Raw genomic sequence first — 16,792 nt, 5'->3', positions numbered from 1 at the left:
CTGCGTGGGTCCAGTTACATGCAGATTTTTTTTCAATAAATACATACAGTACTACGTGATCTACAGTTGGTTGAATCCATAGGTGTGGAACCTCAGATACGGAGGCCCGCTCTGGACTTGAGCACCCCAGGAGTTTGGTTTCTCTGGCAACTCCTGGAACCAGTCCCCTGTGAATACTGAGGGACGACTGCACGTTAAAAGTAAAACCTTCCTTTCATCAAAGGAGACCGTACAAAATGAGAAAACAGGCCACAAATAGGAAAAGATACCTACAAGGATATGACCAACAAGGATTATTATCCGGAATACGTAAAGTACTTCTACAAATCAGTTACGAAAGAATAATCTTTGCCCATCTCTCCCCTATTGGGTAATGCCCGGCAATTCCCAGAAAACGAAATGGCCAGAAAGCAGATGAAAAGATAGCTTCCCAGTAACCAGGGACCTGCAAAATAAAGCCGGGAGCTGCTGGGCCAGACTCTCGGGTCTCCCGTGCAGCACCAGGAAGAGGGCCAAGTAGACAGCAGTTGGCCATAGTAAGGGTGCCCCATACGATGCAGCCAGGTAATTCTACTTTAGATATAAATCCTAGAAACACCCATGTGTATGGGGAGATGTACAGAAATGTGCATTGAAGGGCTCTTTGATTTGTAATAGCATAGATTGGAAAGAACCAAAATTACCCTTAGAAAGGGAATACATAAAATGGGAAAAAGAAGTATTGATATGGTGGTAGAGAACACAGCAGATACAACAGATAAACCAGAGCTACAGATGTCAATGTGAACATACATCCAATTATTTAGTGTTGAAAAAGAAAAAGTCACAGAACAATCATTTATAGAAAGTATAAAACCAGGTAAAATGCTGAGGATTGCTGGGAGTCACGTTCCTGTGTAGTGAAGACAAAAATGGGAACAATCACACCGAAGTCAGCGGAGCACTTACCTCTAGTGAGGGGAGGGGCATCAACAGACTGTGCTTCTTCCTCGAAAACTAAAAATGAAGCAAATATGGTAAAAGGTTAATACTATTAATAGGTAGCTCTCACTGAGCATTTTGTATTTGCCGTCCATGTATACATTTAATTCAGTTTTTCCTCATAACAACCGTAGAAAGTCGTGCCATCTTGAGCTGAAGAAAAGGAGGCCGGGGGGTTATGTGACGGGGGCCCGTGGACAGGGGCCGCCGCGCCCGCCTCCTGCCCCCCGAGAACGTGGGCGTCTGTCCCAGGGTCTCTGTATTTTCTCTGATTTTGTGATGTTTCACAGTTTTATAAAGCACATCATATATATCATTGGAACTAAAATTATACTATTTATCATGCACCATTTATTGGAATAGAGATTATCATCTTTGTCACAGCGTTTTTCCCACCTGAGAGTGGAGAAGCAGCGAAGCCCTCCTGCAGCCCTTCAGCTGACGTGTCAAGACGCAGAAGGGCCACCACCCCCGTAATCAGCATTAACTCTGCCAGATCCGCACTTGGGAACATGGCCAGTAACCCCGGGGTCCCTAACGCGGGGGTCTGGCAGGCCTCAGAATTGCCGTGTTGTGATACACTTTCCTCCCGGGCACGTGTTCTCAGGGTTAGCGTTTTGGCTGGTGGATGCTGACGGAGACCGGCCTGTGGGAGCAGCGGGGTCTACGGTGAATCACAGTCTCTGACCGACTGTGAGTCCCAGGAAGGCCGAGGGAGCGCCTGCTCCTTGTAAAGCACTGGGGTGGCTCCGGGGAGATGCCAGGAAGCCCAGAAGCTCAGGGCGCAGCTGGGAGGCGCAGGGGACGCAGACGGCAGGGTCGCAGGCCGGTAGGCGGCCTGTGCCTGGGCCTCGGCTCTCTCGGGGCCCCTGGCCCACTCACTCGGGGAGCAGTGAACGGTAACCCCGCCTGACTAGGCTCACTTTGTTTTCATCAAGCGCTAGAATGTTTCGTATCAGTTACTAATCTGGTTTATGTAAATTTGGATATCCCCTTTTGTCAATTTAGGTGATTGTTTTACACCCATCTCTCTTAAACGTAGACTAAAAAGATGTCTGAAAACATGGCTCATTAATTATTTTGAAATGCAGAATCTCCTGGTTGAAGATGATGATGATTTCAGTACAGTCAGAGATGACATTGGAAGAGAAAAACAGAAAGAGTTCGCTCTGGGGAAAAAGAAAAGGTAAGTGAGGGTCCTCGCCTGCGTGGCAGATTCCACTGCTCTCGCTGGAAAGCTCCTGACTGAGGCGTGGAAAGAAACAGCGGAACCCTCCTCCCTGCCTGCACTTGCCCACCTTCTCTCCATCACCTCCTAGAGTGGCTTCCTGGGGACCGTGCAGGAGAAACCTGGGCGCAGCTCACTGCGAGGAGGAGGCCCCTCCCCGAGCTCCGGGTCTCGTTCTCCCTCCTCCGGGGCCCTGTTCCTTCAGTCGGCCTCCCATCTCCCCACACTCGGCCTCCGCCATCCCTGGGTCTCTTCCTTCAGACACCCACCCTTGCGTGTCCAGGATTCGCGCGTCCTGACCCTGCTGCAGCTGTCGCCTCCCATCGCTCTCCACCCCCTCCGTCCCCTCCAGGCAGTCAGCCAGGCTGCTAGCCCAAACGACCCTCCCCTTGGAGGGAGCTCCCTCCCCATCCATCTTCCCCTCGCTCTGCCCGAGCCACTTCACCTTGGGTGGGCTCGCTCCTTCCTCTTCTGTACACAGCCCAGCTCTCTCCTGGCCTCCAGACCACGTACACCTATCAGAATCTACTGGAACCTTCCACCAATGCTGATACTTCCAACTCCACGTGCCTGGACCTGGCTTCCACCACCGTGGTCCACATAGTCATCCCCCCGCAGGCCACACCAGGGGTGCGGGTGGCCGTCCTAATCTGTCCCCACTTCCAGCCTCCTGAGGTCTCGTGTCCTGTCCCCGTTCTGATTGTTTCTGGCTTGGTGGCCTCTCCCCTCTGCCTCCCTGGGCCAGCCCCTGCTCCCCTCAGCCTTCCTCTCCTCCCACCTTCCAGAGCCTGGGTACCAAGTGTCAGGCGTTGTGACGGCAGCAAGAAGACATGCCCTCCGCCTGGCCTGCAGGACAGGGAAGCGAGGGCCGGGGTGGAGGCGGTGTCCCCCAGGTGTGTGACCCTGTAACCATGTACGGAGCTGGCGTTTCAGACGTGAGCATCTGTGAAGGTCACGCTTGGATTGGGAAGGTGAAGCAGGAAAGACTGCGCTGCTCTGAGACACCTTCCCTCAGCAGCTGGGAAAAGGCCCGAGGCTGAACCGCTCTGTGGGGAGGGCGTGGGAATGCGCCCCGGGGAGGGGTACACGGAGGCCCCTGAGGGAGCAGTGCAGAAATGCTACCCAGACTGTCAAGTGCGTCTCTGCGGCCCGCCCTGACTTGACCCTGAAAGTTGGAATGAGGTGTGGAGTCACTCCTCGACCGGGTGGGGCCCTTGGCGTCTGGGATGTGACCCCGTGACGGCCTCTGTGTCCCCGCAGCCAGGAAGCCCTTCGTGTGCAGAGCGGCGACGTCCCCTCTGGTGCAGAGACGCCCGCCCGCCCCCGTGGACCAGAAGCTTCTCTCTCCATCCACGTTGGGAGCTTCAGATAGCACAGGGCCTCCACGCTCCTGCTGCAGGTCCTGGCCCGTTTCCTGCTTTCTGCCCGGTGCGGACACGGACTCAAGGCCCTGCTTTGTCACGAGCAAAGGGGGCGCTCCACCGCAGGCCAGGCGAGTGCGCTTGTCACCCGGCTCCGTGGCGCGTCCCCCCGGGCTGGCACGGACCTGGCCGCGCCACAGATGCCAACCGGCCGACACCCTCGCGCCACCCTCGAGCCCCGCCACCATCTTTATACAGAAATCGACTAGTTCTGCATTAACTGCAGGCATGGGTGACGTGGCACGTGGCGCATCCCTGCACACCTGACCTCTGAAGTACACCCGCCCCACTCTCTCTCTCACGCTGTTCAGGTGACTCCTTTGGTATCTGTAGCCGCCCAGGCTCTGACAGCTCGGCTCACAGCGATGGGCTGGCCAGGCTCACGCCGTGACATAAACAGGAGTCTGCTTTCTGGTCCCCAAACGGCACGTTTCCCCTTTGGTCTGAGTTAGAACTGGTTCTGAAGCGTTACCTCCCTTTCCGGGATGAGGAGACCGACGGGGCATCCTCTGAGGTCGGGTGCCGCTGGAGAGGGGGCAGCATGAGGTGGGGTCCGGCCCGTGCTGTCTGTGGTCAGAACATTCCCGCCGGGGCCTCTTCCTTCTGGGAGCCTGATGGGGAGGCAGGGTCCTGGCAGCCAAGCCTGGAAAGGGCTGAGGGGATAGTCCGGAGGAGCCTTGATTAAAATGGGAAAAAAAGAAATTGTGAACCGAGTCTTCTTAATGCGGCATAGCTGGCTATCACATTTAAAAGATGTGAGTGGTATTTACGACAGATACGTTGCGTCTGTGTTACTGAGCTGAGTGACTTAGGACACCGGGGTGATTCACTTTCTCAAGCTAACTCAGTCGGAAGCAGGAATTCCTGAGAAGATAAAATAAATTCTTTACTTTCTTATACCTCAGTGATGCTTCATAGCGACTCTCTTGCTAAGTACGGTTATCTTCTTGATTTCACAGTTTTTCATCAGCCTTTTTACCACTGATGCTATTAAAATAGCTCTTAAATGTAAGGGATGGAAAGGAAATGGCAAATGGGGACCAGGTCGCGGCCCGCACCACCGGCTTAAGGAATCGAGTGAACGTTGCTCCAGCCATGCTGCTCTCCCACAAAGCCTGACCGCGAGTGGAACGAACGGCCCTGCTCTTCCTTCCTCTGTCCTCCCTCCTTCCACACAGTGTCAACACCACCACTAGAAACTCTGGTCTCTGTGTGTGCGTCTGAAATTGGTGGCTCGCGAATTATGTGCTAATTTGTATTGAAGCAGTCGTGTTTTAAGTTGGACTTCGGCGAGTGCTTCCGGCCTCTCAAACACTAACCCTGTCTCAGGAGACGCGCACGTGGGGTCCAGACTCTCCAGACGCACCTGGCGGGCAGTGACGAGGCCGAAGTGTAAGCTCCCTGACTGACCGCCGCTCTGTGTAGAGGCTGTTCTGTCCCTTTTCCCGTAGCTGACAGGGCTCCTTGGTGCGCCCCTTCATTCCACTGTAATAAGACATTACTGCACTAACTGAAAAGCCTGGCTTCTGAGAAGCCAGCGGCCTCGCTGGGCGTCACCTACCACGACAGGCAGGGTCGAGGCGCGGCACGGTGTCCGCGGTGAGCGGCCGGGGCCTCGGGTGGTCTCTGCTTGTCGGCTTGCTCCCCTCCTTCCTTCCAGTTCGGGGATGGAGTGGGGCTCAAGGGAGAGAGCTGTAAGAGTTTGTTAAAGAAAAAACAAACTGTTCAATTTGTAACCTCCCGCCTCTGTGCGCCGACTGCTTCATGTTCTCCTGGCCTCGTTCCCAAGCGAACTTCAGATGCTAAGTCGCTGGGGTTTATGTTTAGAAATACCACTTCAGTACTGCCGTAGAAATAACAGAACTGTGTTTTCGTTTTAAATAAACTCAGACTCGTGGGAATAACTGTATTTGAAGAAACTGGAAGTGGTCTGGTTCTCTTTTCCTTCTAGGAAAATAGAACTGGCAGGGGTGCTTGTGTTACAGAAAACATATTTACTCAACTGGGACACTTTCCTGGCAAAAAGGGGAGGCGGGGCCCAAGAAGAAGTCCCTGATAATCCAGAATCCTGGCTCGGAGAGGTCGGCTTCCCTCTGGGACAGGCTTGGCTGTGAAGGGCCGAGTCCCGGGCCCCTCAGCCGGCTGGACGGGAGACGCAGCAGCCTCGCCTTCCGTGCTCAGTCCTGCCCGTCAGTAAAAGGCGTGACCGATCAGATCACCGCGGGTGTGTGTACGTTCTGGGAAGGCACCACACTGCAGAGAGGAGGGTGAAGCCATGACAGCGACACACACGCTAGTTAAAGGAAGAGACGTCTCCAGCGCCCACCAGGGGCCCGTTGCCTGCGTCCTGGCTCAGGCTGCCTTGAGCGGACCTGACGCGCCCGCAGCTTCTCCCCCCACCGGGGAGAAGGCGGCTCTAGTCCCTGGGGGGGCTCTGCGGGGCCCCCCACCTTCCTATCAGCAGCCCCAACTCCCAGCGGCCCAGGGGCCGGGCCCTCGCGCCCACCGGCTCCTGCCTGCAGCCTGGGGTCTGGGTTGGGCCCGACGGCCAGCAGCAGCTCAATGACATGAATGGTTCGACTTGGAACCAGCGTACCGAGGGGGTGGGGACCACGATACCACGGCCCTTCTGGAAGTCGAGGCCACCCCGAGCGGTCACGGCCTCCACGGTGACGGGCGCTGCACAGCCACCCTGCCCGGCGCCACGGAGGCCCGCCCGGCCCCGGGGGTGCGCCTGGCAGCAACCATGCTGGGGCACTTTCCTCCTGCGTGCGCACGTCCTGGAGACCTGGGACCACAGGCAATTTTGTTCTCAGCGTGGGGCCCGGCTGGCAACATGACTTCCTGGAAGGCGCAGCTCAGCAGGCTTTTGGTGGATCTGCTTCCGTCCACGGCACGAGCGAGAAAGCCTTCAGGTCCCCAGCTGGCGGGTTTTCCTCTGCGAGTTTTACAACCTGCTTATTAGGCTTCTGTGATCAAAACTGGCAACAGACGCTGCTCCGAGGCCGGCACCTGGGCTGGGCGGCCAGCGCGGTCACAGCTGCCATCCCAGTGTGAGAGGGACCACAGGCTCCCAGGCCAGGATGCCTGCGTGTGACTTAGGCCGTTCCCTCACCTGTCAGCGTGGGCTGGGGTTGGTGTCAGGCCTGGGACACAGGACCAGCACAGCCCTCGAGGTGTGATCTCTGGTACCCAAATGCCCCGTGACTCCCGTCCCTGCCACGTGCTGCTGGGACAAGTTGTGAACCTCTCTGAGCCTGTGTCCTCATCTGTAAAATGCAGATACCCAGGGCTTCCCTGGTGGCGCAGTGGTTGAGAATCTGCCTGCTAATGCAGGGGACACGGGTTCGAGCCCTGGTCTGGGAAGATCCCACATGCCGCGGAGCAACTAGGCCCGTGAGCCACAACTACTGAGCCTGCGCGTCTGGAGCCTGTGCTCCGCAACAAGAGAGGCCGCGATAGTGAGAGGCCTGTGCACCGCGATGAAGAGTGGCCCCCGCTTGCCGCAAGTAGAGAAAGCCCTAGCACAGAAACGAAGACCAAACATAGCAATCAATCAATCAATCAATCAATCAATCAATCTTTAAAAAAAAAATGCAGATACCCACCTGGTAGGATTGCTAAGGAACAGGTGAGTTAGGATGTGCAAAGTCCTTAAGCCGGCACCTGGCATAAAGTCACAGAAATGTGTTAGGCCAGCAGCACCGTGGTCAGCCATCACTGGCATAGCCCCGTTCCCTCTGCACCCACCGGTCCAGTCATGAGTGTGTGATACAATTCTAGACGATGAGACATTAGGGGAGGTCAGTGGAAGCCAGACTTTCTGAAAGGTTTCCTTTTACCTTAAAAAGAGACGCAGAAGAGACAACCCCCTATACACCCACACCTTAGCCTGGGCGTGGTCATGTTTGGATGTGCTCCCTGGAGCAGTGGCAGTTCTCCTGCAAGCATGAGGCCTGATGCTGGATGGCCGGCTGGGAGAAGCACGCACACCAGGACAAAAACGGGGCTCTACTAAGCACGGGAGGAGCGAGAAGGAAGCTTCTGGGGAGGCAGCCTACATACACATCCAAAGCCCACACAGCCCTATGGTACCCTGCCAGCCTGGTTCTCGACTCCGTGATCCCAGCCCCCATCCCTCACCCCAGGAAACTGGGGGATGATTAAAGTGACCTTGAGCTTGGAGAGGCAGCTCCCTTGTAATAAAGGTACTATGATTAAACAGAGAGGTAAGCAGAAGAGCTCCGGTTTGCAGTTACATGTTAAAGACTTAGGAGGTTAGGATATTAGCTAAAATGACGCGGCCCTCAGTAGGTTGGGCTGAAGCTGCATGTGATTAAGCCTGAGAACCTTGGTGCTACCCGGCCCCAAGGTTGTTGAATTTTTAATTCAACAGATCCTAGAACCTACACCCTATATAATACAATGGCATTCTTCCCACTTTGCTTTTCAGCCACCGCCAATTCAACCTGCTTTTAGAGCGGCTGAAAAACGTAATTCTGAACCCAGTTCGGGAAGATTTTTGGCAACGACATCTTACGTCCAAGCACAAGGAACGATAACAAGAAAGCCGACAGTGTAAGATCAAAAACAGGCTTGTTTTATTTATACACAGAACAACGTATTTACAACCCCAGATGTGGATATGTACATAGCGATACAGGAGGCGTTTGCTTCCACGGTGGGCGCTGTATAAATTAAGATCATAAATATGGGGGAAGCCCCACCAGAGGGCACAAAACCTTTTCTCCAAGACTCCAGGGATCCCTCCTCCCTCCCTCTACACTGACAGGATCGTGAGACCGCGGGGCTCCGAGGGACAGCCGTCCAGCCGCACGGAGGGCCGGGGGCCCGGAGGGCAGCCCCACGCGCGGCAACACGCACCACAACGCGCGTGGGACGCCGCCCTGCAGACGCGGCTTCGCGCAACGCTCGTGTTTATGCCACTCGCTCTAACTTACTACCCTCAGAAAGTGGTTTCACGTAAACAGTGTCGCTCTAATCACTGACGACATTACCTTTAAACACCACGCTTGACCTAAGCCTAAGGCTTTCCCGCGGGAGGGCGCTGAGGGCCCCCGAGGGCCACTGTGGCCTCCGGGCACCGGCCACCGCGCCCCGCGTGCGCCCTCCTCCGCCGAGTCCCCGCCTGTGCGTCGGCCCTGAGGGCCTCAGAGCCCGGGGTGCCCCCGCCCGAAGCAACAGAGCAGACGGCGTCTGGCACCGCGGGCCGGGCCAGCCTGTTCTACTTTGAAACCCAGGGACTTGTGGCGACTGGGTTTCCTCCACCTCCCTCCACCCGCGGTGGCGGCAGCGGCTCTGATGGGCGGGAACCTCGGGGAGGAGAGTGACACACAACCGCCGGGTCTCACCTCCGAGGGGCGGCTGAGCGCACGTGCAGAGCGCGGCCACCCCGCCCGCGGGGACAAGCTGGCCTGGGGCAGGGCCTCGGCCGAGCTCAGCGCCGGGAGGCCCGCCAGGGGAGCCCCCTCCGGCCGGAGGCAGCGGCCGACTGCGCGGCGGGCGGGGAGCCGGCAGCGCGTGTGCGAAGCGAGCGGCAGGTCAACGCTGCTCCGCCGCGCGCCCCACGGGCCCCTCGGGACGGCGGCGCACAGCCGCCGGGAGGCGGAAGGGGAGAAAAGGGCCAAGTCCCCGGCGGTGAGGCCCGGGGTGCCGCCGGGGCCGGTCCCGGCTCAGCTTCCTCCCCGCGGAGGGACGCCGACCTGGCGGCTCGAGGCGAGAAGTCGCCCCGGGGTGAGAAACTCTGGGCGGCCCCTGACGCCCCCGGCAGCCCGGGAAGCCTCCTGCACACAGAAACACGGACCAGCCTCTGTCCGCGGGGAGACGACAGGCCAGGCGTCCTGGGCACAGAGCGGACCCCGCGCCCGCGGTCCAGGGACCGACGGGCCGAGACGGACGGGGCGCGAGCTCGTCAGCCCCGGACCCTAACTACCGTCTGCTGGGCTTAAGGGGGAGCCAGCGTCGCCTTCGTGTCAAACTGAACCGGCGGGACGGAAGGCAGCCAGGCCGCGCTCATACCAGGGGACTCGGACGCGCGGGGACGCAGCGCGCCGGCGGGGCGGGAGACGGTGCCCCACGCTGCGCCGCGGAGGGCACGCGGAGGGCACGCGGAGGAGCCCAGGCCCGGGGCGGGGGCGGCGGCGGCTGGAAGGTAGCTGTGTTGCGGGTCGGGACCCGGAAGCCGGGCCGCCGGGCCGGGTCGGAGCGGCGGGAGTAGCACCATGAGCGGCGCCGGGCCGGCTCAGTCGCGGGAGGCGCGGGGGACGCAGGCCCAGAGGGCGGAGGCTAGGCCTCGGCGGCAGGGGTGCTGCGGCTCAGCTCCTTGATGCCACACAGGATCCTCTTCATGTGGCCCACCTTGGTCACGCCGAGGTCCTGCAAGGAGAGGACAGCGCTCAGGCCCGGGTGGTGGCGGGGCAGGGGGGGCGGCCCTGGCGCGCCGCCGCCCGCGTCCGAACACGAGTGAGGGTGAAGGCGACAACGGGGACGCGGCCGGAGACGCCGCCCGAAACCAGCAGCCCGCGGCCGCCCGCCACGTCCCGGTCCCTGACGGGAGTCGGCAAGGGCACACGGAGCAAGACACAGACGAGCGAGGCAGGCGACCCGAGGGCGCCACCGTCCCGACGCCCTCGGCGGCCTCTCAGCCTCTCGGGATGCGGCCTGAGCGGCACACAGAGAGCCAGGCTCCGGGAGCCCCGGTTCAGGCCGCCCCGCGTCCTCCCGAGGGGAGGGAGACGGGCGAGCGTGGCCACTGCGGGAGCCGAAAAGCGGCCAACTGGGGAAGGAACCCCGTCCGCTGGGTCCCCTTCACCCGGATGGCTGTCATCACAGAGAACGCTTCAGCTCGGCTAAGGGCTGCGTTCCCCAAAGGGTTTTTAACGCTAACGTGGTTCACTGTCCAATTAGGCTGAGAGAGCGAGGCTGCCCACGGGGTCTGCTCGGGCTTTGGCCGCGGCAGGTAAGACATCGCATCTGGGAGCCGCCGCGCATCACCCCCAGGTCGTCACCCCGGGTCGCGCACAAAGGCCTGAGAAGAACGGTGAGGAGACTGCTGACGCTGGGACACGGCCAGGTCAGAGGGAGGGGACAGGGGAGCCGCGGGGAGCGCAGGTGCGCCTTCCCAGGAGACGCTGCGGAAGTACCTTAAGGTCCCTCCGCTCCAGGTGCAGGAGCTCTGAGCCCCGGATGTCGTGCCGCGTGAAGATGTCCTTATACTCACAGAGACTGAGGTGCTCCAGCCAGGCAGCAACCTCCTCTGTGCCCCAGAGGTGAACTGTCGGAGACGGAAAAGCACGAGTGCGATGAGTGCCCAGAGCCCAGCGCCAAGCAGGCGGCGGCCCGCGCCCGAGACGCCCCAGCAAGCGGCGCCCGAGGCGCCCCAGCAAGCAGGCAGGCACCCACCACCCAGCCCCAGGTGCCGCCCCAGGCTGTGCAGAAAGAGGAGGGGAGCTGCCCGCCCTCGGGGGCGTGAGCTGCCGCACAAGCTGGTGTCCTTTCCTGCCAGGTCACCGGCAGCCTTCTGTCCCAGGAGGGACACATGGGTCTGACTGCGGCTGAGGTCAGCTTCCCTCTCCCTTCTAGAGGGGTCCATTTCACTTCCAGCCCACAGCGGGAAGGGAAACATAGGCAGAGATTCCATGGAGTCAGAGCCACCATCATTCAAAGAAACCCAATTTCTGGACAAACATGCGAAGAAGAAAAATCAAAAGGAGCTACCCTTACTGGCAGCAAATGCCATCCCCAAATCCAGGCTTGGGGCCGCCCAGCACCTGAGAGCCTGGGGGCAGCTGTGCTCAGGGCCGACACTTTGAATGGAGATTCTAAAGCCCCAGTTTACTGACCCAGAGGAGAAACATCCTTTAGTGCCATTTTCTATTGATTTCACGGCCCAGGGCCACTGGCAGCCCAGGTTCCCGGCGCAGGGGCCTTGATCAATGAACTGATTAATGGGGGACGAGCAGCCCCGCAGAGGAAGCAGGCACAGGGGGCCAACGTGTGGCCAGAGTGTGAGCTGTGTCTCTGTCTTGTCACCTCTGCTGTCTCCTCCCCACCTCGCGCCCCAATCTAGCGCAGGCAGGCGGCTCGGTGGCCTGTCTGTCACCCAGAATCTGCACCGGGAGCAAGTTCAGGGCAGGGCGTGACACCGGTGAGCCTCCCACGTGGAGCGGGAAAGCCGGGGTGCGGTTCTGTAGCCACAGATGAGTCGGCGCAGGGCATGACCGGAGGCCGTGGCCCCGGGACGACGGGGACGAGCACGAGGCCAGGGAGAAAGCAGAGCCTGGGCCCCGCACAGCCCGGGCGGCCAGGAGAACAGGAGAGGGCAGGTACCCGGGGCTCCCAGGCTGCTGCGAGCTTCTCTGTTCTTGTTATTCTTCTCCTTCTTAAACTTGGTCACCAGGCGGAATTTACCGCTGCGGCTGCGCTTGGAAAGATCCAGCATCACGTTCTGTGGGGCAAACGAGAAACGGTGAGAGTCAGACCCCGGTTCACCAAGACCTCAGCCACCCCTCGACCACACAGGCACGGAGCTAGGAAGACACGTCGTTCCTGATACTCTTATTCCCGGGCTTTTCCTTGACTTTTAGTCTTTATTGCTGATTTTTAATGCCTTTAAAAAGCGGTTTCACAGTGGTAAGTATCTATTTTCATATTCTATTTTTTTCATTTTATAGTGTTTACTTCTCATGTGACTAGAAAGCTCTCTCTATATTATTTATCAGGACCATTATATCAAGATTGGTAAGTTATTAGCCACTCTTCCAGCGTTGCACTGGCGGGCTTTGACTATCAGTATCACGAGTATCTTTCTAAATAAAGCTTTTCCTGCACTTTGCACTGTTTCCTCGCGATCTGCTCCCTGAGGCAGAATCAAGGAGGGAAGGGAGGAAGAGGGGGGAAGAGGGGGGAAGAGGGGGGAAGAGGGGGGAAGAGGGGGGAAGAGGGGGGAAGAGGGGGGAAGAGGGAGGAAGGGGGGGGAGAGGGGGGAAGAGGGGGGAAGAGGGGGGAGGAGGGAGGAAGAGGGGGGAAGAGGGGGGAAGAGGGGGGAAGAGGGGGTAAGAGGGAGGAAGGGGGGGAAGAGGGGGGAAGAGGGGGGAAGAGGGGGGAAGAGGGACACGGGGACAGGGTCCCTGGTTGGTGGCCACCTCCCCACAGAGCAGTCCAGGGCACGGCGGAGCCATCACTGCCCCTTCCCCACGGGTCTGTGGACCTTCTCTGTTGATTCTCACAGAAGCTAGGGCAGGGGTCTCCGCCAGTAAAGCATTCTGTGCACACACAAACACGTACCTGTTCTGATAATGTGTATAAACCTATTCACAAATAAAGAAAGCGTAATTTCCTTATTTTTCAGGTGTGCCACTTTCTTCCTGGCCCCGCCGGCCTGGATTCTGCCCCTGGGCCCTGTCTACCTACATCCCCACGGCGACCGGCACAGTTAGGACTGCGCAGCTTTATGACACACTTTCAGATCTGACGGGGACATCGGGTCGCACTAAAAAAACTCCACCGGCATTTTCACTGGGATTGCACCCAACCTAGAGCCTGGAAATACTAAGCATCTCCACACCCCGTCTGTCGTGACCCTGCATCTTCATCACGCCGCTGCACGGTCATCTTCGTGGAAAGAGACCTCTTACAATGACATTTTCTAGTCAATGACTGTGCGTACTGAAGAAACTTGTTTTTACAGATGTCTTTATTCTTGGCAAAACTATCAAGCACCCATTCTAGCACAGCTGCTCCACGCAAGAACTCTACCTCCCGGGCGGTCACCACAGTCACGGGCTCTCCTGCCCCAAGACGAGCAGCCCCTCGCCCCTCAGCGCCGCCTGCAGGAGGGGCGGCCATGTGTGAGGCAGGTACTCTCCAGAATCCGCACAAAATCCGATTCCTGACTCTACAACTTCTTTCTTCAATGCAAACATGAGCTGTAAATTTACTTCTAACTTTTTCAATATGCATATTTTCTTCCACTGGTAAGACGGGGAGACTAGTAGAATGTGGCTGATTATCGACCTGTTATCTTATTTAATCTCCTCGGCCTTTTAAAAGCAGATTTCAGACATCAAATTACTCCACCCATAAGTACTTCAGTATGCAACTCTAAGAATACTCTTTTGAAAACATACTCTGGCACCTTATCACACCTGATACCACTAACAAGAATTCATTTGGCTCTCATGAATCCATTTGTATCAGATCTCCCCAACTGCTCCAAAGGTCTATCCTCACAGCTGGATATGTGTGGATAAACCTTTGGAGCAAACCTTTGAATCAGGACCCTGACGGGGTTCACAGGGGACACCCAACTCTCGTGGCTCAGTCTCTCCTCCTCAGGGTCACCTGTAGAGAGACCAGGCATCTGCCCTGCAGGACAACTCGCGCTCTGGCTCTGATGGGTCTCTCCCTACCTCCCCACTCCCCGGGTGGTCCAGAGCTGCTAATTCCATCAATCTCGTGTCCCCAGGGACGCAAAATGGCGCTTTAATCCTACACGCTCCAGCTAGAATTCTTTTATAAAGAACTTCTTTCATCAACTATTTGATTTAAAGAAATAACTTAAAGGGATCTACTGATAATACTGAAGTCTGGAATCCAATGTGCTGGTTTTTTAAAAATGAAATGTTTAAAGTTCTGGAGATCTGTTTCCTAACAATGTGAATATACTCAACACTACTTGAACTATACACTTAAAAATGACAAAGATGGTAAATTGTGTTTTTCTACCACAATTTTAAAAAATGAACTGGGACAATGTCCATCTTTTTCCAGCTTTGACACTTTCTTATATATGGAAATTATATATTCCGTGACATTTTCCCTTTGGAAGTAAAATTTATTTTTTCAAGTTGTTCTGTGACTATTCCTTTTAAAATATCTTGAGATTTCAATTTGTGTAATTTAAATTTTTTCTGAAAAATCAACAGTTTCATCAAGATTGTAAGATTCATTGTCATTTCTTTGTATATGCTATAACTTGATTAATTCTCATATCTGTTGTTATATTCCCCTTATCACTTCATTTTGTTCATTTCCCCCCCACCCCGGATTACACGTGCCAGAGGATGGTTTTTTTTTACTTTCCTTTCAAAGAACCAGCTCAAAGACCTATCACTTTTTTTCCTTTCAAATAAATGATTTTCCTATTTTTATGCCAGTAGAAATATGGTGCCTCCCCCTCCAAGGTTCCCTTTGCCCTTCACACTTCACCTCCTCCTGGTCCCTTGCATGGGGGGGACGAGCCAGAGTCCCAGAGGGTGGCAGCACTGAGCTGGAAGGCACCAGCGGAGTTGGCTGGAGAAGCCAGGAGCCCAGGAGCCAGCGTGGTTTTCCCTTCACTCCCGGGACCCCTGGCCCTCGGTTTCTGGCCTCAGGCCCCGTCGGGTGAATGCCTGCAGTAACACCACCCCAGCTGGCTCCAGAGGGTTTCTGGTTTTGCAACTACACCTCAGGTGCCATCGGTACTATTCCCCACCTACTACTGCAAGAACTAACATCTGCTCCGTCTCAGCAGCCCACATCTAGGAACCCTGGAAACCAGGGCCACTCTAGACGTGGCTTAGAGGGTTCATGAGGCAGGCAGCATTCAGGTCAGCCATCCAGGGAGGACTCGTGGTGCTCTGTGTTTGTTTCCATGGTGGCTGCATGGCATTTGGTGATAGTTGTTCTGAAAACACTTTTAGGCTTAAAGCTTTAGAGCCACACAATCCCTGTGGCATGGGCTTTTAGTACTAAGACCTGACAGTCCCAAATAAACTGAGGTGCTTGGTTACCCTGCAACTGGGCACCAGGCTGTGAGCCTCCCACCGCAGCAGCTGCTACCCTGCCCACGAACTGAAGAAAATCGTTGCCCTCCCTGTCTTCACTGAAGAATCTGCATGGAGGTAGAAGCTACCCACCTGCGCAGAGCAGCACACTGGGAGCACAGGGGACATGGTTTACAGTTGGCACAATTTCTGTTCTGAGTTAGTGTCTGAGGTTTCCTTGTGGCCGAGAGCTGTGCTGCTCAAACTACCCCTGGAAAAGAACCAGCTTTAAAAATTCCCATTCCACAGTGGACTGGTACTTTAATGAAAGAAAGTAAGACAAATTACTAGAAAAATGAAACCCCCAAAAGGCATACAAAATACAAACCTCAGTTTTTTATTGGGACTTCCCTGGTGGCACAGTGGTTAAGAATCCGCCTGCCAACGCAGGGGACACAGGTTCCAGCCCTGGTCTGGGAAGATCCCACATGCCGCGGAACAACTAAGCCCGTGTGCCACAACTACTGAGCCTGCGCTCTAGAGCCCGTGAGCCACAACTACTGAGCCCACGTGCCACAACTACTGAAGCCCGTGCGGGCCTAGAGCCCATGCTCTGCAACAAGAGAAGCCACCCTGATGAGAAGCCCGCGCACCACAACAAAGAGCAGCCCCCGCTCGCTGCAACCAGAGAAAGCCCACGCACAGCAACGAAGACCCAACGCGGCCAAAAATAAATGAATAAATAAATAAATTTATTAAAAAAAATTTATTATTTTCAACATAAAGAAAGTTTCCCTTTCAAGTGCTTAAAAGTTTCTAAACTCTTCCTCTCAATTTCTACAATGATAACAGAGAGTTTCATACCATCAGTAGTAGTCCTAGTTTAGAAAACGATCAGATTTTCAAAATGTCCTATGGGCAACAGAAAAGAAAGCATATCCCCTCCTTGCAGAGTATAAAATTCTTTCTATAGAGAAGCATGATATATACTTGTATATATATTCTACATATATGTATTCTATCAACTTGCTTTGTTCAGATGTTGTGACAGTTTGTTTTACGTGATTAATCACGGACTGATAGGGATAGCTCACACTACAAAATTGGGTTTCTGACACTTTCTATCATTTCAAGAAGTTGTAGCTTTACATATTTTATGCATGTAAATTAAGATTAAAATTTTGGGGGTAATCACTGAAAGAACAGAGTACATATTTCCAAACTAGTAGAGGGGACAAACAGAATTGTGTGGGAAGAAGGACAGACTCATCAATCAAAAAGGAGAAACGAAAAGAAACAAAAAAATGGGACAAACAGAAAGCACAAAATATGGTAAAAATATATCTAAATATCATAATCATAATAAATGTAAATAGACTGAACTCTCCAATCAAAAC

The 16,792-nt window shown here is 55.6% G+C and overlaps 3 protein-coding genes across 10 annotated transcripts in view; 1 reads left to right on the top strand and 2 right to left on the bottom strand.

Annotated features, from left to right (window-relative positions):
• USP40 (ubiquitin specific peptidase 40) overlaps positions 1–5,366 on the top strand; it is a 93,564-nt gene extending 88,198 nt beyond the window's left edge. Inside the window, exons 31-33 of one of the 3 annotated variants that reach the window (XR_005020562.1) lie at positions 2,073–2,167; positions 3,470–3,905; positions 4,590–5,366. Coding sequence is in view for 2 of the 3 variants with exons in the window: in XM_036857413.1 (XP_036713308.1) it covers positions 2,073–2,167; positions 2,995–3,118 (219 nt within the window). In the remaining variant the exon portion in view is untranslated. Of the gene's footprint in view, positions 1–2,072; positions 2,168–2,994 lie in introns of all 3 variants that reach the window. The other 2 variants (XM_036857414.1, XM_036857413.1) reach the window with 2 other exon arrangements.
• LOC118897999 lies at positions 4,043–6,677 on the bottom strand. Its single transcript, XM_036857678.1, has 4 exons — positions 6,643–6,677; positions 6,137–6,474; positions 5,192–5,322; positions 4,043–4,306 (listed from the first exon to the last, which is right to left on the bottom strand). Exons 1-4 carry the CDS (start codon positions 6,675–6,677, stop codon positions 4,079–4,081), a joined length of 732 nt encoding a protein of 243 aa, XP_036713573.1. The 3' UTR covers positions 4,043–4,078.
• Positions 6,678–8,209: 1,532 nt separating this feature from the next.
• Positions 8,210–16,792, bottom strand: part of DGKD (diacylglycerol kinase delta) — a 111,332-nt gene continuing 102,749 nt past the window's right edge. For all 6 annotated transcript variants that reach the window (XM_036857114.1, XM_036857118.1, XM_036857117.1 and 3 more), the window contains 3 exons: positions 11,980–12,097; positions 10,794–10,924; positions 8,210–10,026 (listed from right to left, as the gene is read on the bottom strand). In XM_036857114.1, the coding sequence (XP_036713009.1) occupies positions 9,937–10,026; positions 10,794–10,924; positions 11,980–12,097 (339 nt within the window). In that variant the 3' untranslated portion in view covers positions 8,210–9,936. The remainder of the gene's footprint in view (positions 10,027–10,793; positions 10,925–11,979; positions 12,098–16,792) is intronic.

The sequence above is a fragment of the Balaenoptera musculus genome, chromosome 7 (assembly GCF_009873245.2).
Source record: "Balaenoptera musculus isolate JJ_BM4_2016_0621 chromosome 7, mBalMus1.pri.v3, whole genome shotgun sequence".
NCBI classification, from domain to species: Eukaryota; Metazoa; Chordata; class Mammalia; order Artiodactyla; family Balaenopteridae; genus Balaenoptera; species Balaenoptera musculus.
Note: the sequence above shows the minus strand (reverse complement) of the source record. Positions and strands in the feature narration are given on the sequence as shown.